Raw genomic sequence first — 23,450 nt, 5'->3', positions numbered from 1 at the left:
GAGATTTAATATGCAATACGAAAGTTGTTTTTTTTTCCATTTTCATTTTGTACTCCATGGAAATAAATTATTTGTTGAATTTTAAAAAGCTTGTTGCTTTTCACTCTTTTCTGATTCTTATTTTAAGAGCACAGAATCATATCAATATGCAGGAAAAAATATTGACAAAAAGGCCAATAGAGAGTAAAATAATTGGGAGAATGCAGAAGACACACATGAATCCCCCCCCCCTTAGTAATACGTACTTTATCTAAAAAGAACAAAAGTTAATTTTGTGATGATGAATACAAATTTTATTGATGGCACACACATTACAAACACTGAGAAAATCATTTTCCATCAGTTAACCAGGGTAAATATTTTAAGAAACTCAGGAACTGAATTAAAATGTATAATACTGCAAGTGATAAATCACAATGGCTTGTCAAGATCAGCATCATCATCATTTGTAAGTAATGTACAGAACAGTTTTAGATGGAAAGATAAATATTGCAATACTTTCTTTCTTTAATACATCATTATATTATTATCATGCTTTATTTCCATTATTATAATTACCCTGCAGAAGAAGGTTGACAACCATTCATTGTTAAAGGTCAATGTAGTTCTTTAGTTTGTTTAAATAAAAAAAATACATTTGCAAAGAATTAATTTTTGTCCTTATAGCTAACAGCTCCACTTTAGTATTTGTACTCTCTGGCACTGAACATATTGCCTCTCAATTAAACCTTTAAATTTCACCTTCTAATTTGAAATTAGAACTTGATACCAAAACAATTTAAAAAAAAAAAAGAAATCCAGTAGTACAGTTTTTTGCTGCATTATTCTCCTAATAAACTGTCTGCATTGATACAATGTTTTAAATATCTGGTACTCTAGACCATATAAATCACATATTTATGAGTGTCACCAAAATGATAGAAACAACTCTTTACAACCGCTGTTCCCCATATTCTCTCTGATAGCAAACTTGATTTACTATTGATTTAAAAACTGGATTACATTCCTCTGAAACATTACAATAACTTTACCCTTAAAAGGAAGCCTGGTAAAAGGTACCCCCAAGTCTCACATTCTGCTCGTTTTTTTGTGTGTGCTAAACCTTTCACATTTTGCTTAAACATGAAATGTATCAAAATTTAAACATAGTTCATCAAAGGAAATGATGCTCTACTGTCCAAAAGCATTTCCAAAATTCAAAATAAGACGTCTTTTTATCTGCCGAGTGCTGAATACAGCTTCATCAATCTTTAATATAACTGGCACCATTTGCACAAAGGGAAAACTAGACATCATAAGAACTCTTTTGGTGAAAATCCTATGTTATTATATGACCTTTATATGACCATTATATGACCTATATATGACTATTATATGACCATCATATGACCTATATATGACCATCAAGTATATAGTAGCAATAACAAGATTTTCAAATTTCATTCAGGATCATCTAGACACCATTAGAAGTCTTCTGGCAACAATCCCATGGGGACATGTCTTTACATTTACAAGTAGTGATAACAAGACTGTCAAGATGGAAATGGCAGCCATACCTGAAGTCACATTGGCACCAGTTTCAACCAGATATAATTAGTTTTCTGGTCAAAATGGCGTTTAGGGAAAGAGGAGTAGCAATATACAAGATATTTAAGATTACTGCCATGATAGACATAATGGACACCACATTGGAACTACATTCATTCAGGACCAACTAGACATCACATGAAGACTTTCAGTGAAACCCATGCTGGTAAGAACCTCCATTCAGGATGAGTAGTAATATAATTTCAAGATGGCTACTGTGGTGGCCATAGTGGATGTTCCAGCAGTACCATTTTCATTTGAGACCATCTTGACCTTTGGATGAATAAGTGTGTAAAGTTAAATGGAAATCCATCCTCTAAGTAGTTAATGAGTAGCAATAACAAACTTGTGCTAGTGCACAAAGTATGACAACTGATAGATGACGACAGAGATCATGCAATCCTGTAAGCTCTTCTAGTCTTCTGCCAGTAAAGCTAAAAATAGTGGATCCACTTTTGACAAAGTTACATTTAGCAGCTTTTGTTTTATGTAAAAACTTGATTTTTCAGTTTATTCAAATTTAACTGGATTTTACTGTAATAATTAAAATGAGTACAAGGAGTGGTTTAACCATATAGACAATTTGCAACTTCTGAAAAAATGGTACATGTATAGTGATAAACAGAATAGGAAATTAACCATCACAGAAGTCTTTAGCTCATTCTTCGTTTGCTCCTCCTCAAATGGGAAACATACAAATTGCAAATATGGGAAAAAGGATTTAACAACTCTCAAGTACCACAATGACTTTAAATGATATTTGCATGTATATTCTTTCAAAACATTAGTAAACTACAAGCAACATAAATAATATTAACTTAAAATCGTCAAAAAAATGATCAACAACTTACAAGCAGTCCTCACTTTAATCAACAGCCATCCCCCATGAGATCACTTAAATGTCAGTCAATCCATCTGCTCCATCACAATAATAGTTAATTATGTCCCATTTATCTATCTACAAATCACTCTAAATTATGGGCTTTATCTTTGAACAAGAGTCATTCGAAGGGACTGACACTCTTGGCTGAAAATAAATACCAGGAATTCATAAGACCATTTCTTCTCTTTAACTGAATAGGCAACTGCAGTAGCTCAGCTGGTAGGGCATTGGACTCATAATCAAAAAGTTGCAGGTTCAATACCCACCTAGTCCAGCCTGATCAGCTGCCACAGTGCATCTTTGGGAAAGGCACCAGCTCCTATTTCCTTGGCATGATAAAGTCAATAATGTGTTGAAAGTGCCAGTAAAACAACCAAAGACAATCTGAACTGGATGTCAGATCAACATTTTTATTTAGGACCAGCTAGTTAACATAAGAAGTTTTCTAGTGGTAAGCTCCATGCTGATATGGAGTACCAATACAAGATTTTCATGACTGCCAATGTTGGCCATATTGGATATCCAAGTGGCACCATTCTCATGAGGATCAACTAAATGCCAAATGATGTAGTTAAAATCTCATGCCAATATAACTTTACATTCAGGAAAAGTAGTGATAACAAGACTTTCAAAATGGCTGCCATGGTGTCCATACTGGATGTCAGATTGGCACCATTTACATTTAGGACCAACTAGACATCGTGAGAACACCCTATGACAATATGACTTTCCATTCTGAAGTAGCAACAAAATGATTTTCATGATTGGTGCCATCAGATGGACACCATTTTAATTTCAGACCAAACAGTATTCTGGTGAATACCCTATCTTGAAATGGATTTCTGTTCAAGATGAGTAGCAATAAAAGTTCTTCAAGATGGCCACTGTGGCAGCCATACTGGATGCTGGAGCAGAACTCCTTTCATTTAAGACCAACTGAACCATAGCATGAATGTGTGTGTAAAGTTTTATGACAAGCAGCTCATGAGAAGTGACAAACAGACTGCCAGATAATGGACAACAGACCATCTCATAAGCTCATCTGGTCTATGACATGTATATGCAGGTGACTGACAATAAACAAGTATGTGTGACTGCATGTATGAAATAAACTTGTTTTTCAAGCATTCAACAATAACTAGATAAACCACAGGGCTGGCAATGATCGAATGCAATATCTTAATTCTGTGGTTAAAAGAAACAATTTATGGAAATACTAGACGCGCTTTGTAAGAGTATATTATATTTTATGATGGAAGTCTTAAGAATAATTTAATTTCAAAGGATTACAACTGACTTATTTGACTGTGTATTGCAGATATCAATTTGTGGGAATACCATCAGTTTCAAGGACCTATTTCATATATGTTCATGACACCTTATAAAGACAAATTGTTTGGGGTGCCTATCAATAAAGCCACTGAATACCATGTGCTGATGTGTCCAATTAACATCTCCAAATTCTGTAAAATTTTCAAATGTGCAAATACAGTACTCCACAAATTTAACCGCAAATTAGAGAATAATTTGGCAAAATTGAAAACATGTGTCTATGTGAATTTGAATGGTATTCTGTATGCACAGAAAAAAGATAACAATCCAATTTGTGGAACAGGGGAAACAACAAGTATGTAAATAATCCTTCAGAATAGCTTGAATCACATTTATCTGCCACAGAAATTTCACATACTGCAGATTCATATTTAATAGAGTACTAAATCTGGCATATTTAATGTTCAGTGCTAGCCACAATGTTAAAGATGCAAGAAAATGTGTGTGTGTGTGTGTGGTCTGGATTTTTAACATAGCTTTAACAATATTTCAGTCATATCACTATGATGTCTGCAGTGTGGCAGTTTATAGTGATTTCTAGCACTGGGGCATCATGCCGCAGACATGTAAGATGATGTCCCACCCAGTCACATTATAACACCAGGCTGTCCAGTCCTAACACTAACCTCTTAATGCTAAGTGCCAAGCGAGGCAGATCTTAGTACCATTTTTGTAAGTCTTTGGTATGACTCAGACAGGGATCGAACCCACGACCTTCCGCATCTGAGGCGGATGCTCTAACCACTAGGCCACTGGAGCAGTCTGCAAGAAAATAATAATATATCTGTGTAGAAAATAGACCACTGTTCCATGGTAGGCATTTACAGGGATTGAAGGTATCAATACAAATATTACTGTAATTCCTGGAGCTATACAAGTGGTCTACCTTGCAAGTCAGGTTGCCATATATAGAGGTATTGTATACATATTACTATTAAATAATAAAATGGCTTCCATGATCACAACTGTCTTGTAAGTGACCACCTTCCACTGATATGACTTAATAGTGTCTCATAAACCACATAAAATATTCTGATTTTTATAAGTGAGCATATTTTTTTATTATTTTCAAGCAAAATTAAGAATTTACCATATTAAAAATAATATTATCTAACCATCACCACAAGCATAGATACAGGAAATAGAATAATGACACTCTCTATATTACACAATGAAAATTGATGTCAAAATCAAATACAATGAAAATTTAATGTAAAAAAAACTAATAAACCAATGGTTCACACAAGAAATCATTAGTATAAACACAACCTAAACTTTCAAAAGATACATAAAATATTATTAAAAACAGAAAACTGAAACATGAAAATTCACTTTCAAATTAAAGTTATGAAAACACTAAATTTGTGTAAATAAATGACCAAAAAAATTAAATCAATAATTCAGTTACTACAAAAAAGTTGTGAAAAACTGCTATAATGAAAATCAAATCAGGTCACAATATATATATTTATCTACTCAAGTGGTTTTTGAATAGGTGTGCTAACAAGATGTTAGTATATAAAAAAAGTCATAGTTTCAAAACATGTCAAAAAAAGGGAAAATGTCTGTAAAATGTAAAAGGTCATCTATTCAAGGGCATGATAAAGTGTGTAAAACTGAATGTCTCTAAGTCCAATAGTTTTTGTGTTTTTGTGCTAAAACTGATCCAGGATGGATGTAAAAACTCGTAAATATACAACAGCAAAGTAATATGCCCATTACTGATATCACAGTGGGTGCATAAAATATCAAGAACATAAACATCTTGGAATGTGAAAGTAACATGCTGTGAATAGATATATAAAAACTAATAAGTGTAAAGATTTAATAGTGGGAAAAATAACTTCAAGACTGTGCAAAGAATATTTAAGAACCAATACAGTGTCCACAGTACTGGAAAAATTTTCAGCAATATGTGAGTTTACCTGTAATCTTTGTGCCTGATTGTCTTATTTTGGTACAATGTGCACCTGATTTGCCTTATGTGACATTTTTTCCCCTATATATTGTCATTAATACCAGAATAAAGATGTACAGAACTTTCAGAAGAAAGTGAATTTAGATACACTGATTCCAATACTGTGATGCAAGCTAAAGCTGAGTGATCACAGGCATTCAGCAGCTTGTTACACATCCTTGGTCCTAAGTTTGACTTTATTTAGTCTTCACTTACATGAACTGCTGAAAATTAATCCATGGTCAATGATATCTTGGTGAGTCAATACTATTTATACAGAAGATTATTTCACGATTTTGTATGGAGAGTATGCACAGCTTATGCCAAATACCTATGTGGCCATGAGCTAATTGTAACAACTTAACCCAAACAAGTAAAATTTGAAATATTGGTCATGGTGACTTTGTTTGGTATGGGCATGGTATTGAGATGCACACACAATCACCTATTTAAATGATTACAGCATAAACAGTAAAGATGTCCAGCTGAACCAAAATCAGTGAAATGTGACAAAAGGTTAACAGTGACCTACTTTTAACATGGGGGTGTAGTACTCATTAAGATGCATCCTTTTGCCATGCTTTATGACTCAAGGTATAGCAGTATAATCCACTAGATAAAACACCAAAATCTTCATGAGCTTAATGCAAAAATTAACAAAAGCCAGTATAATGTTAAATAAAGGTCAGAATTACATTATTTTTTTGTACAGGTGTGGTCCTAAAAGGGATACATAAAATCACCAAGTTTGATGAATCTGACATACACAGTTGCTGACAATGAAATCAAGGCAGTGAAACAAAAAGTATGGGTCAAAGTGACCAACTTTGTAATAAGGGTGTAGTAATATAAAGGAGATAGCTTCAGAATTAACAAAAGTCAGTGAAGCATGAATTATAGGTCACAGTGACCTGTATTTGTGATACTGTTGTAATACTCATCAAGGTGCATCCCATCACCAAGTTTCATGATTCAAAGTGTAACATTAATTATAACAGTGTGCAAAATAAGCCCAGTTAAAAGCAAAACTTTAACCAACATGAACAAATTTGCTCTGTCCACTGGGGGTTGATACTCTGCTGCCAAGGACCTTGCAAGCAAGAATGAAATACATTCAGTCAGAGTGTACATATGTTTTTATCTGTGGATGCAGACACCAACTGTAGAACAACAGCTTACCTCTACATTGTCAAGGTTAACTAAAAGTGTAACTTCATAGAGTTATGAAAATCTTTCCATACCTACATGTAATCCTGAGCATGTTTATGTATATGCTGATACAAGGTATTCAAAAGATGACAAATATTTTAAAAGTGTTAGTAGACCTGATGGTACACATTAAGGTGAATCAACTGCAGAATGTTTTGGGGTAATTATGAGAGATGACATCATACTTATTGAAATGTCAATCATCAAACATCCAAATATTTAAATTAAAAACACATTAGAAACGTATAAACAAAGAGGTCAAATCTTCAGAGACATGATTTTATACAAGATTTGACAACTGAAAATTATGGAGACTCAATTTAAATATATATATTCAGTTAGAATTAAATCATAACTCTAATTACAGTCAAACCTGTATTGTGCATCCAACTCATAAGAAGTGGAAGAACTGACCTCTCCAGACTGCTATAAGCATGTAACAATATTCTGGCATGAACCAGTAGATATTCAAGATAACCAGCCTGTGTCATATATCCTTGCTGCCATCAAATGATCAGTATTTACAAACATGTTTGCAATAATTGTTGTAGAAAATCATTTTTTTGATAGTTTAATTGATGCATTCTTTAAAAAGCCATTGTGTAATTAAGCAGTTATTTCATATAGGTGACTTAAAGGTTGGTTTGACTGTACATACCTGTTGTAGTGATCATATTATTCCCTGCTATAACAAACAAAACTGACTGGTCCTTAGGAATCTGTTATAAACACCTAACCCAGGATTTTCAAAGAAAAGTAATGACTTTAAAATACAGTAGAAGAACAAGGGTTGCTCCACAGTACAAAAAACCATGTATATGCAGTACATTTAGTATGTATAAGATATTGATATGCAAGAAGTAAACATCTTTAAACAGATTCGTCTTCATCCATTGAAAGAAAATAGAGACCAGTAGTACATTAAAAAAAAAACTTTTTGCAAGTTTGAAATACTTCTCCCATGACAATACTATGCAAGCCTGCCTAGTAAATTTTCTCTGAGTAACATGTGGGCTTTTTATCAAACAACATATCAATAGTAACATTCTGTAACAAGTGTCCCTCAAAGGGATGTTCTTTCCAGGAATGGAAGAAAACACTATTTCTTCCTTTTAACTGCTGAATGAAGAAACCATCTCTTATATATTAACAATTTTTTCAAATTAGTTGCTGTAGTGGATGCACGAGTGGCCCCATTTTACTTAGGACCAGCATAACATTATACTGGTAAAAAGTCTGCTGGTGAAAACCCCATGTTGATATGACTTTACATTTTGCAGAAATAACAATAAGTTTTATGGCAATCCTCCAAGTAGTTTCTGAATAGTGATAATAAACGTCTGCTTACAGACAGATGTTGGATGATGGGCAATACACCATCCCATAAGATCTTTTACAAAGCTGAAAATGGCATAGGTTTATCATCGCATAAAAACTCTGGTAACTCTACATTTCAAACATCAAACAAAAATTTAATTTACAAAAATTCATATCGTTAAAAGTAGTTGTTGTTGTTGTGGAGTTTAACGCCATTTTTCAGCACATGATAGGCTATGTATGGCAGCCAGTATTAATGGTGGAGGAAGATCCCGGGAAAACCCTGGGAAGAACCACCGACCCACGAGAAGCTACTGGCAAGCTTTCTCATGTTAAAAGTAGTAATGGTTACAGTGAAATTGTTTGGCCCATATGACATAGGAACCTTCAATGGAACAGTCAAGTACTGTCAGGGTTTATATTCTTTCATAAAAATGCTTAATCTGCAAATAATATAAAATACCAGACAGGAAAATCTCATTCTGAATATTAGACTTTCCATTGTATTCAAATTACCACACATTCTTCTACAATGTAATTTTGTAACTTTAGTGATGATGTTAAATTAGTCCAAGTCTTGGATGAGAAAAGAAATCTTGACTTAAATTAAAAAATCTATCTTGAAACCATATGAATAAACTTGTGCACATTTTTAACAAAAATCTATTAATACTGGAATAGTACCAATGTGAATATAAATAAAAACATGAATAAAATTAATCACAACTCTAAGAGATCTTTGTTCTCTCCAACATTAATCTGCACATTTTTAAAACTATTTAATCACAATAAATATACAATACATATATATTTGCCAGCCATTCTTTCAGTCATTAATTCATCCAAATGTTCTTCAACAAGTCTAATAAACATGGCTAATAATTCTAAGCATACTGGTAACATGTTTGACAGCATTAAAACGGGTATCTAAATACAGCTGAACATTTAAAACTGACAATATTAATAACAAAAATTATATACTGGGAATTGCTCTGTTCAACTACAGGAGTTATATTTCTTTTAGTAATCTGTGTACAATAATTTGATGTAAAATAATTCAAATATAAAGGATTAATCACTTCAATCTGCTGCATAGGAACTTCAAAGCGAGGAATCTGTGGGGGAAAACCAAAGTTAAAAGAACATGGCCATTCAGGGGCAATGATTCCTCTAAATAATGGAATACGGAATAACTGAAATTCAACTCCTTCAAGGACTCATCAATATCAACAACATTTTATACAAGGATATGAAGTTGATTGACATGGGCTGTAACTCCACCAAAATTGAAGATACAATAAAAGCCAATAAAAGATACATTTTGGTCTATTATTCAGTGTTCACATCAAACTGCATCAGAATGGGCAATAGCTGTGACTAAAATGGTGAAAATGAGACAAAACCATTAACAACACATAAAAGACAATGTTCTAAACAAATTCAAAACATGCTGAATAGTTCTTAAGCTATATGGATTGCAGAAAACTTTTCATGTTTTCTGCAGCAATAAATTTAGCTTGACAAGGGCCATAACTCTGTCCAAAATGACTAAACTAAACTTACTCAAACAGGGTACTTGTAAGGGTATGAGTAATGTTTATATCGACTTGAATCAGAATATGTTGAAATGGTTCTTGAACTATGTCAATTATTAGAAACATCCCACATGAAAATGTCAAGTTAATTGTCAAGGGCCATAACTTAATCCAAAATGGTGTTGATAAGACAAGAATATATAAAAGCCATAGAGGTCAATAAGAAAATGTTCATTCCAAATTGCATTTAAATGTCAAATGGTTCTTGAGCTATGCACATCAGAAGAAACATTCCATGTGAAGACGTTAAACTGTCAAATTTATCCAAAAACTGTAAGTAATGAGACAAACCCCACAAATGGCACATCTGTGAGACACTATATACAAAACTGCATCAGACTAAGTTGAATGGTTCATAAGCAATACTGTTACAAGGATCTGCTGTAGTTGAGATCTGAAATTCTTTTGGGAAAAGGAAAATAACTGCATTAAAGCTGGACTAGAAAAGAGTAAACATTTATATAGTATACTGATGTGTAATAGGCAATTCACCAATCAAATGGTATCCAATTATTATGTTGTCATGCTTGCTGGTGTTTACATGTGTTAATGGACAGACACAAACAGTGTTTAATACAGAAAAGTACCATTAAGATGTGGGATGCCAATTATGTGGTGTGCCAACAAATCCTGAAAATTCATCAGATACAGCAAATTACTCAGAAATTGCTCAAAGACGTCCTTCCAATCATCCATCTCATTTTACATTCATATAACTGATTGTAATGATCTTTTCCCCAAATACTGTGAGATACTTTTCATATATAATTTCATGATCAGGACAACAGTCCACACCCAAACTTACTTGATAAATTATGATCTATAATGCTATCACTTTCATCATACTGCGAAACTTGCCTTATGTTTTAATGTGTTTGCGATTAGAATTTTTAATGTAGTTTTAACAATTTTTCCGTCATATCACTATGATGTATGCAGTGTGGCAGTTTATAGAGATGTCTAACACGGGGGCATCATGCCACAGACACGTAGCAAGATGTCCCACCCAGTCACATTATCCTGACACCAGGCTGACCAGTCCTAACACTAACCTCTTAATGCTGAGTGCCTAACGAGGCAGCTTTAGTATCATTTTTGTAAGTCTTTGGTATGACTTGGCTGGGGATTGAACCCACAACCTCCTGCTTCCGAGGCAGATGCTCTAACCACTAGGCCACTGGAGCAGTCCTTTATGTTTAAATCAGCTCCAAATTCAACATGCCTGTGCTAGTCACACACACACTAAAAAATGTTGGATACTGATCAAAATGTATGGTCCCTATTGATTGTCTCAAGTATATATATATATATAAGTTATGTCTAGATACATGCATTAAACATTTAACTTGTATCTAGTTACATGTATTAATAGTTAACTTTATCTTGATACTCATATTAAAACATTTAGCTTGTGTCTAGATGCATGTTCTGTAATAATATATTCAACTTGTATCTAGAGACATTTATTAATATATTTAACTTGTATCTAGAGACATGTATTAATATATTTAACTTGTATCTAGATACATGTATTAATACATTTAACTTTATATCGATACTCATATTAAAACATTTAACTTTATCTTGATTCTCATATTAAAACATTTAGCTTGTGTCTAGATGCATGTTCACTGTATTAATAAATTTAACTTAAGTCTATATACATGCATTAATACATTTAACTTATGTCTATATACATGCATTAATACATTTAACTTATGTCTATACACATGCATTAATACATTTAATTTATGTCTATATACATGCATTAATACATTTAACATGTGTATGATTTGGTCTGTGCAAATGTAAAATAAGTACTATATCAAAAACGTCAAAATGTATTTTATCATCTTCAATAGAAAATAAAACATAGAAACTGTACCTAGATCTCAAAAAGGTTTGATACAATCACAACACAAATAGTCACAAAGACATTACCCTGTATGATAACCCACAGCTGATGATCATGGCATCGGGAATGTCAGTGACTTTAAAACTAATTATATGACTATAAAAATAATTCTCCAGGTTTGGAAGAGTTAAGATCCATTTCAGTGAAAACTGAAATACCCGTCACAAGATACTGTTGGAATTTAGAATCATCTTTAAGTTCAATATACACGTCTCCCTTGATAACTCATGCAAAATGGAGTCCAAAAACAGAGACCATTGCCTATGCAAGGGTTTAAATAACTAATAACTGAGGTACTTCTTAAAAATTAGAAAGGGAAGAAACCTGACAGTAACTGATAAATCATTTAATAACTGTGCTGCGGGTAGTTAACCAATCTCTGAAACAGGTTTTAATACATATCATTGTGTATCATATGATTGGATAAATTCTAGCCTGCTGTTAAATTTCAGATCAGATCAAGATTCCTTCTTTTTGAAAAAAATATGGACATTTATTTTGAGACACAATGGTGAAATTTACGGCATTTTTGATTTCATTGCTTTATGAATGAAATATTTATGTTATCAGTTGACTGGAAGTAATTACAATACTGTGCTCATCCTCCAGCAAAGCTCAGAGTGACAACTCAAGAATTTCAAATTCAATGCAAAATTTTGGACCTTGTTTCTCCATATTGAGGGCTATAACACTAATGAGTATGCCTTCCATTTGCTTCCCTTTCTATTCTTTTCACAATTATGAATGATAAACCAGTTTCAAGTTAATTATCTTACTTACATACAAATATTTAAAATGGTCAAATGAAATGAGTTGACTTGACACATGATCACTAACTTATTCATGGGTAGAATTTGCATGCCTTTTACCATTTAAAAAAAATTAATAACTCCTTTACTTGATTGGAAACAAAAGACATAATCAGCATGATATTACAAAGCAAGTCTACCTTAATTTGACTGTAACAATGAAAGCACTTTCTAAATCGCAGATGAAAACACAGTCAGCACTTAATTAAGTTTGTGAAAATGCTTGCAGGCATGGCTTGGACACTCTGAGTGTTTTAACAGAAGAAGGCTTACTACATTGGTGATGATTACAATGAAACCAAATTAAAAGATGAAACTTAAAAAGTTTTACTTGATTTTAATTGGTAAATTTGTAGTTCTACCACTGGTAGGGATTATCAATATTTTTAAAAAAAGAAAATGTAACAAAATATATGATTTCTTATTAACTGTTGCAGATATCATGATGCTGATTTCAAATTTTCATATACTTTAAAAAACAAACATTTCAGACAAAATGAATGACATAACAAGGTTACCAGACCTGCCAATCCTAACAAGATAGTTTCAGTAAGGCAGCAGACTTTTTTCCATTCATATGATCAGTTTTCAGTAAGGTGCAACAAAATATATGCTGCTACTGCCAAGTTGGAAAACATGTATTTAAAAAGTTCTGTATTCTGAACTGATGCATCAATGGTAAACATTATGCTCATCTAAAAAATTTGTAAAGTACACATACACATTATTTACCTCTAGTATAGTTATATAAACATCACTTCCAAACCCTAGGCAGCTGAATGGCTTGTTGCTATCTCTAAACTTGATGTAATTCTTGGAATTTGTTTTCTTCATTTCACATGACAGCAATCCTATCTCCTGCCATGTGACATAATCAATTCCTGCTTTTATTCAGAACAATCTGAATATTCTTTTCTATTCTTCTGTACTGATTATTAAACTTTTTAAGAGGCTTATTTTGTTCCTTTTGTCTTTAACATGTACTAGTAGCCATTTAAAAAAAATTCTATTAGCAACAGTTTCATTATCCAGATGCTTTGCATGGAAAAAATATTTGAAGTTTAAATTATTTCAGGTACTACTATAAAGTTACTCTGGTTCTGTTGTGACTAATTCCACTAAAGGTAATGTGAAACCTGGATCCAAATCAAAGACAGATGTGCCAATTATCTGTTTTTACTGCAACAATCATAGTTCTATAGTTTTCCCTTTTATTCTGTATTTAAGTGTCAATTTTCATAAGACTTACAGCAAAATCGTAAGGGTTGGCAGGTCTGGGTTACATTGAACTATGTTGGTCACGATGTTTTCATGTTAGGCATACAGGAACATATATTTATGGTATTTTCTGATAGATTTTTTTGTTGCAGTGTAAATAAATTTTTAAAATAACAATTGTTTTACAGAATACAGTGTCTCACCTGTGAACAGCATTATGGACACAGTATTCTTATTCAGGAGAAACAGAAGATCCATACATCTAGACGTTAATTATATTATCCCAAAGTTTCAGTTCAACACACAAATTCCTGTAGAAAATAAACATCACCTTAAGATTAAAAATTCACCTTTGAATTGATCATAAAAATGCAACAAGATTTTGCTTATGCAGGCAAGACAGGTACTCCTAGCACAGATGGGTATTAATTTGGATTTTTTCAAAGTTTCAGCTGAATAATTATGATGCATGAGACTTTCAAAACCTTAACACAGGACTTAAGTAGCGATGCCAACTCATAAGCATTCTTATCTGGAAAACAAGCATGACTATTTCCTCACCTAGGTAGCCTGTCCAGAAGGAATGACATGTTCATTAAAAGTAACCCACTTCTAAACAATCACACTGCATCTTTCGATGAGCTTATACATGACTCAGTTGCTAACAATTAAGATCCCATTGAAATAAATGGGACATCTATTCCTCCAGAACTGCAAAAAATTTTTTTGCCAAAACAATAACTATATAACCAATAGTTTTCCTCACAAATTATCTGCCTCTTCTTTTTTTCTTAACTTCTGCAGCAATTTTGTCCATCTAATTACAGTCTATTTGACTGATTTCTTGTTATAGTAGTTCATGCTTTTCATATCAGAAACTATATTCTGCATACCAATTAAGCAATCAGTTTTACTGGTGCTTTAGTACTTTCTTCCTACCTATATCCATACAGAAAACTTGTGTTTAAAAGTGTATCCCACAAATGTTTGATTTTCTAGAATTTTCATCAATTCAGAATGAACATTTACTGTAAAAATTCATATTAATTAATTCATCCAAATATGGAATTGTTGGCATCTCTGCTTAAGACTGCAGATGTGGGCAATTCTGTAAGAGTGATATCTGTCTTGCCATTCACAGGTGACATAACAAACAGAAAAAACTGTGTTGATTCAAATACCAATTGGACATTACTAAAATGAAATCCAAAATGAAGAAATTTTACTGGACTCATTAACCCATTGTATTTTGTTACTCATACTTATTAACCCTTCACTTTAAGGCTAGAAGTGAGCCTTTGTTTAAACATAACAATGTAAGCTAAAAAGTTTATAAACAACGAGGGAGGTAATTCCCAGTAAGTACCAGTACTGAAACAAGGGAGGTAATTTCCAATAAGTACCAGCACCAAAACAAGGAACTTAATTTCCAGTAACGTTCCAGTATAGAAAGAAGAATGCTATTTGCCTTCCAAGATTAGTGTGACCTTGTGCCCATGATATGCTATACCATACATGATGAATATATATCACGTTTCATGACTATACATGAAGAGTGTAAAAATCTGCACTCAGTATAAAAATTAAATTTTCATCCCTACCCCAATAACAACTCTATCAGAAAAGGGACACTATGTCATGACCTTTTTCACAGGTGAAACAAAAATAAGATGAATCTACAATATAATTCCATGTTGTAACAGCCTGTATGCTAACATCGGACTCCATCATAAAACCTTACTAAAACAATTGAGTAAGGTGTTAGTTTAGCCTTTGAAATCCTAATGAAAATTTACAAGTGTAGCCTTTTGATTGGTCAGAATATTTTCAAGCAAGATTTGAAGTGTTTTTAAAATTCATAACACAGGGGCAAAACAAAACTGAATATCTGGTGATCTAAAAGTAATGGGGCATAAATAAGGTCTCTGCTAAATGATTAACTTAATAAGCTAATAAGGAGTAGTTTCCTTATTGTTTCCTCTCACTAGAATCTGAAGTACTGTTCCCTGATTTGAGACGTTTTCACTTCTGACATCCCTTGTTCTCCAACTGATTTAAGCTTTTGATTTGAGCTTTTTCAGGGCATTGTTCACTCGAACTGTTAAACGGTTCTCAAAGTCATAATCTTTGTATTGATCCTAAAATATAAAACAGAAAATAAAAGTGTTTTTATAATGATAATTATAATTATGTAAGTAACAAAATTATTGTCATCATCTGTGGCATTATAAGCATACTCAGGAAAAATATATTTTCCTTGTTATATGCCACATGATGTTCCAGCTGAGGTCTTGGACTAGTTTGGAAAAAATAATTTATCTTATTTTGCCTTATCTTCTTCTTTGTATGCCATTTTGACAGACCTAAACTTAAAAGGCACTATATTCCAAGGATTGTGCTCATGTAATATTAAACCTTGCAAACACACACACACACACACACACACACACACACACACACAGAGAAAAAGAGAGAGAGACAGAGAGAAAGAGAAATTGAGGCATTAAGATGTCATATTAATCCCGATACACACATATAATAGCATTAAGATGTCCATTTAAACCCTATACATATAAACTCCATACATATATATAATAGCATTAAGATGTCCAATTAAACCCTATGCATATAAACTCTATACATACATATAATAGCATTAAGATGTCCAATTAAACCCTATGCATATAAACTCTATACATATATATAATAGCATTAAGATGTCCAATTAAACCCTATGCATATAAACTCTATACATACATATAATAGCATTAAGATGTCCATTTAAACCCTATATATACAAACTCTATACATACATATAATAGCATTAAGATGTCCAGTTAAACCCTATACATACAAACTCTATACATACATATAATAGCACTAAGATGTCCATTTAAACCCTATACATACAAACATACTATAGCATTAAGTTGTCCAATTAAACCCTATACATACAAACTCTGTACATACATATAATAGCATTAAGTTGTCCAATTAAATCCTATACAAACATACAGTAGCATTAAGTTGTCCAATTAAACCATATACATACAAACTCTATACATACATAGAATAGCATTAAGATGTCCAATTAAACCCTATACATACAAACTCTATACATACATAAAATAGCATTAAGATGTCCAATTAAACCCTATACAAACATACAGTAGCATTAAGCTGTCCAATTAAACCATATACATACAAACTCTATACATACATAGAATAACATTAAGATGTCCAATTAAACCCTATACATACAAACTCTATACATACATAGAATAACATTAAGATGTCCAATTAAACCCTATACATACAAACTTTATACATACATATAATAGCATTAAGTTGTCCAATTAAACCCTATACATACAAACTCTATACATACGTAGAATAACATTAAGAAGTCCAATTAAACCGTATACATACAAACTCTATACATACATATAATAGCATTAAGTTGTCCAATTAAACCCTATACATACAAACTTTATACATACATATAATAGCATTAAGTTGTCCAATTAAACCCTATACATACAAACTCTATACATACATAGAATAACATTAAGATGTCCAATTAAACCCTATACATACAAACTCTATACATACATACAGTAGCATTAAGTTGTCCAATTAAACCCTATACATACAAACTTTATACATACATATAATAGCATTAAGATGTCCAATTAAACCTTATACATACATACAGTAGCATTAAGTTGTCCAATTAAACCATATACATACAAACTCTATACATACATATAATAGCATTAAGATGTCCATTTAAACCCTATGCATACAAACTCTATACATACATATAATAGCATTAAGATGTCCAATTAAACCCTATGCATACAAACTCTATACATACATACAGTAGCATTAAGATGTCCAATTAAACCCTATACATACAAACTCTATACATACATATAATAGCATTAAGATGTCCATTTAAACCCTATGCATACAAACTCTATACATACATATAATAGCATTAAAATGTCCATTTAAACCCTATACATATAAACTCTATACAAACATATAATAGCACTAAGATGTCCATTTAAACCCTATACATACAAATATATAATAGCATTAAGTTGTCCAATTAAACCCTATACATACAAACTCTATACACACATATAATAGCATTAAAATGTCCATTTAAACCGTATACATATAAACTCTATACAAACATATAATAGCACTAAGATATCCATTTAAACCCTATACATACAAATATATAATAGCATTAAGTTGTCCAATTAAACCCTATACATACAAACTCTATACACACATATAATAGCATTAAAATGTCCATTTAAACCCTATACATATAAACTCTATACACACATATAATAGCATTAAAATGTCCATTTAAACCCTATACATATAAACTCTATACACACATATAATAGCATTAAAATGTCCATTTAAACCCTATACATATAAACTCTATACATACATATAATAGCACTAAGATGTCCATTTAAACCCTATACATACAAACTCTATACATACAAATATATAATAGCATTAAGTTGTCCAATTAAACCCTATACATAGAAACTCTATACAAACATATAATAGCATTAAAATGTCCATTTAAACCCTATACATATAAACTCTATACACACATATAATAGCATTAAAATGTCCATTTAAACCCTATACATATAAACTCTATACATACATATAATAGCACTAAGATGTCCATTTAAACCCTATACATACAAACATACTATAGCATTAAGTTGTCCAATTAAACCCTATACATACAAACTCTATACAAACATATAATAGCATTAAAATGTCCATTTAAACCCTATACATATAAACTCTATACAAACATAATAGCACTAAGATGTCCATTTAAACCCTATACATACAAATATATAATAGCATTAAGTTGTCCAATTAAACCCTATACATACAAACTCTATACAAACATATAATAGCATTAAAATGTCCATTTAAACCCTATACATATAAACTCTATACACACACATAATAGCATTAAAATGTCCATTTAAACCCTATACATATAAACTCTATACATACATATAATAGCACTAAGATGTCCATTTAAACCCTATACATACAAATATATAATAGCATTAGGTTGTCCAATTAAACCCTATACATACAAACTCTATACAAACATATAATAGCATTAAAATGTCCATTTAAACCCTATACATATAAACTCTATACAAACATAATAGCACTAAGATGTCCATTTAAACCCTATACATACAAATATATAATAGCATTAAGTTGTCCAATTAAACCCTATACATACAAACTCTATACAAACATATAATAGCATTAAAATGTCCATTTAAACCCTATACATATAAACTCTATACACACACATAATAGCATTAAAATGTCCATTTAAACCCTATACATATAAACTCTATACATACATATAATAGCACTAAGATGTCCATTTAAACCCTATACATACAAATATATAATAGCATTAGGTTGTCCAATTAAACCCTATACATACAAACTCTATACAAACATATAATAGCATTAAAATGTCCATTTAAACCCTATACATATAAACTCTATACACACATATAATAGCATTAAATGTCCAATTAAACCCTATACATATAAACTCTATACACACATATAATAGCATTAAAATGTCCATTTAAACCCTATACATATAAACTCTATACATACATATAATAGCACTAAGATGTCCATTTAAACCCTATACATACAAATATATAATAGCATTAAGTTGTCCAATTAAACCATATACATACAAACTCTATACAAACATATAATAGCATTAAGATGTCCAATTAAACCCTATACATACATACAGTAGCATTAAGTTGTCCATTTAAACCCTATACGTATAAACTCTATACATACATATAATAGCACTAAGATGTCCATTTAAACCCTATACATACATACAGTAGCATTAAGTTGTCCATTTAAACCCTATACGTATAAACTCTATACAAACATATAATAGTACTAAGATGTCCATTTAAACCCTGTACATACAAACATATAATAGCATTAAGTTGTCCAGTTAAACCCTAAACATATAAACTCTATACAAACATATATCATTAAGATGTCCATTTAAACCCTATACGTATAAACTCTATACATACATATAATAGCATTAAGATGTCCATTTAAACCCTATACGTATAAACTCTATACATACATATAATAGCATTAAGATGTCCATTTAAACCCTATACTTACATACAGTAGCATTAAGTTGTCCATTTAAACCCTATACGTATAAACTCTATACAAACATATAATAGCATTAAGATGTCCATTTAAACCCTATACATACATACAGTAGCATTAAGTTGTCCATTTAAACCCTATACATATAAACTCTATACACACATATAATAGCATTAAAATGTCCAATTAAACCCTATACATATAAACTCTATACACACATATAATAACATTAAAATGTCCATTTAAACCGTATACATATAAACTCTATACATACATATAATAGCACTAAGATGTCCAATTAAACCCTATACATACATACAGTAGCATTAAGTTGTCCATTTAAACCCTATACGTATAAACTCTATACAAACATATAATAGTACTAAGATGTCCATTTAAACCCTATACATACAAACATATAATAGCATTAAGTTGTCCAGTTAAACCCTAAACATATAAACTCTATACAAACATATATCATTAAGATGTCCATTTAAACCCTATACATACATATAATGTCAATAAGATGTCCAATTAAACCCTTTACATACATATAATGTCATTAAGATGTCCAATTAAACCCTATACATACACATAATATCATTAAGATGTCCAATTAAACCTTATACATACATAAAATGTCATTAAGATGTCCAATTAAACCCTATACAAACATAAAATAGCATTAAGATGTCCAATTAAACCCAATACATACAAACTCCATACATACATATAATAGAATTAAGATGTCCATTTAAACCCTATACATATAAACTCTATACATACATATAATATCAGTAAGATGTCCAATTAAACCCTATACATACATATAATGGCATTAAGATGTCCATTTAAACCCTATACATATATGTGTGTGTGTGTGTGATTTTGATTTTTAACGTAGTTTTAACAATTTTTCAGTCATATCGCTAGAATGTCTGCAGTGTGGCAGTTTAAAGTGATGTCTAGCACTGGAGCATCATGCCACAGACATGTAGCATGATGTTCCCACCCAGTCACATTATCCTGACACCAGGCCGACCAGTCCTAACACTAACCTCTTAATGCTGAGCGCCAAGCGAGGCAGCTGTTAGTACCAATTTTGTAAGTCTTTGGTACGACTCAGCCATGGATCTAACCCATGACCTCCTGCATCCAAGGTGGATGTTCTAACCACTGGGCCACCAGAGCGGTCCTATACATACATACAATGGCATTAAAATGTCCATTTAAAACCTATACATACATATAATAGCACTAAGCTGTCCATTTAAACCCTATATATACTTCTAATGGCATTAAGATGTCCAATTAAACCATATACATACAAACTCTATACACACATATAATAGCATTAAGATGTCCAATTAAACCATATACCGTATATACTCGCGTATAAGCCGAAAAATTTTGGAAAAAAATTAGGCCTGGAAGAAGGGGGGGTCAGCTTATCTGCAGGCCAAGGTCCAAGTCTGAAATTTTTAACACTTTTTTCCCTCAATTTCCAGTATTTATTCTTTCTGTCAATCACCGAAGATGAGATCACATGCCTAATGATGCCACATGGCTTATAAGATTTGTGCTGTCATGAAGTGAAACAAATATTTTTTTTCTAACTTAAGTGGTAGGATAATGAATGAAAAACATGTTTTAACGTACTTGACGTCTATTTGACAGATGTCCGTCGACCAGAAAATGCAGCCATACGTGTTATTTGAGCCAAGGTGGTACGTGTATTTTCCAAAAGAACTGCCATATTTGTAATCTCCAGTCAAGTATTTAACCCTCAGCTAATCAGTAATCATTAAACTCTACGGTATTGTACAAATGCACACTAGCTTATTTCAGTGTAAATATAAAAAGAATCTAAGTAAAAAAAATATAAGAATTACGATAATGAAGGTATATATGACAAACATTTTGATCAAGAGTAGAAATACAAGTACGATAATCTTAAAGGAACAATAGCAAGAGGCTCCATAGGGGTTAGTTGCGCGCATGCTTAGGAAGGGTAAATAACAGGGCAACGTACAAGTCAGCGTGAATAACTGTAAAACAATATAATTTGTGGGATTTCTTTCACAGGTGTTTTAGAAGTAATCGGCAGCCACACTTTATATACTACTGTTGTTTAGTTGTTTGTAAAGCAAAGTGGTTTGTTAGCGGTAGAGTGTTGTACAATAGCTACCATATGCTTAATCTGTGGCAATTGCTTCGGGGATAACAAGTTTGTTTTGTTGCACAATGCCAATGACTTTACTAATACATGCCGACTCTCAGATGTATTGTTTAATGAGATATGGTAGTGGACATGGTTTCTGCTCAAAATTATAAACTGTCACAATACTTGAATAATGTCCACGCTGAAACCCTGGATTCGGACTCCCCATGAAGGGAGGGTTTGCAGCAGCTCGGGATGACGTCAGTATCCTCAGACTCGCCCACTAACCTGGACGAGACTGGGATCAGTATTTCTGCCAGCCACGGCGAACCTGCAGCAATCTAACGATGCAGCTAATCCCTTACTTTCATCCAATCGAACAGCATCGAGAACCAGTCAGCGTAGTGCGCAGCCGCAAGCAATAGGAATACTTTGTTCTACGTCCCTGGTAGGCGATGTCCTAGCATCAGCGGGAATAATCAACCACAACAAGGTGGTGCTCTTAGCACTGGAGGAATTAATCAACCACAACAACAAATACATCAGTGTCATGTGAAGGATACCGTTATAATGGAGGCAGTATTATCTCTCCAAGCAGCAGTGATAAAAATGCAAGCCCAGTTAAGTATGTCCAACCATACGGGATATCCTTGTACTGAGACACAGTCTCATAACCTCGCAACAGCGATGTTGGCCATGGAAACCAGGTCTGGTAACGCTGTGGCTGTCGCCAATTTTTCTGACCATGGCCGTGCCTATCTCTACACTTCCGGATATTGACCCTGTCAGCGTACAACTGCGAAAGGAGATCATCGCAGGTAAATACATAAACTTATCTTTACTTCTAATGCCAAATGATACTGAAGAGCAAACAACCATTTAGTCGGGTCAGTGGGGCATGAAGTTGGTGGGAAAGCTTCCGGGTCAAAATGCAAATTTTACATAAGCCTGCGATCATAGGCTGTCCAAGAATTTTTCTATTAGTGAGTTCATACTGGCGTTTAGTCGGTACAAGGCAATTATGTGTAATATCTTCCCATCCAGAACTCAAGAATTAGATATCTATCAAAAAGAGATGATAAAAATGCATGCCCTAACAAAAGGCATCAGAGTATCACAAAGAATTTGTGCGAAAAGCAGCCATTTACTGCAGCTCCATGAATATAAAAGTAGACTGGAGTCGAATCGATCCCAAGCTCCAAACATATGTTTTATCTGCTTACAAGG

General features: G+C 32.4%; 1 protein-coding gene across 1 annotated transcript in view; it reads right to left on the bottom strand.

Moving 5' to 3' along the window:
- Positions 1 to 270: 270 nt before the first annotated feature.
- The window catches only part of LOC149784439 (tetratricopeptide repeat protein 39C-like), a 108,807-nt gene continuing 85,627 nt past the window's right edge, over positions 271 to 23,450 (bottom strand). Inside the window, exon 14 of the mRNA XM_089932510.1 lies at positions 271 to 15,960. Coding sequence (XP_089788636.1) covers positions 15,877 to 15,960 — 84 coding nt within the window. The 3' untranslated portion in view covers positions 271 to 15,876. The remainder of the gene's footprint in view (positions 15,961 to 23,450) is intronic.

The sequence above is a fragment of the Sinohyriopsis cumingii genome, chromosome 14 (genome assembly GCF_028554795.1).
Source record: "Sinohyriopsis cumingii isolate HCF-2022 chromosome 14, ASM2855479v2, whole genome shotgun sequence".
In the NCBI taxonomy this organism is placed as follows: Eukaryota; Metazoa; Mollusca; class Bivalvia; order Unionida; family Unionidae; genus Sinohyriopsis; species Sinohyriopsis cumingii.
The sequence above is the reverse complement of the archived record's forward strand: the minus strand, read 5'-3'. Positions and strand labels throughout refer to the sequence as shown.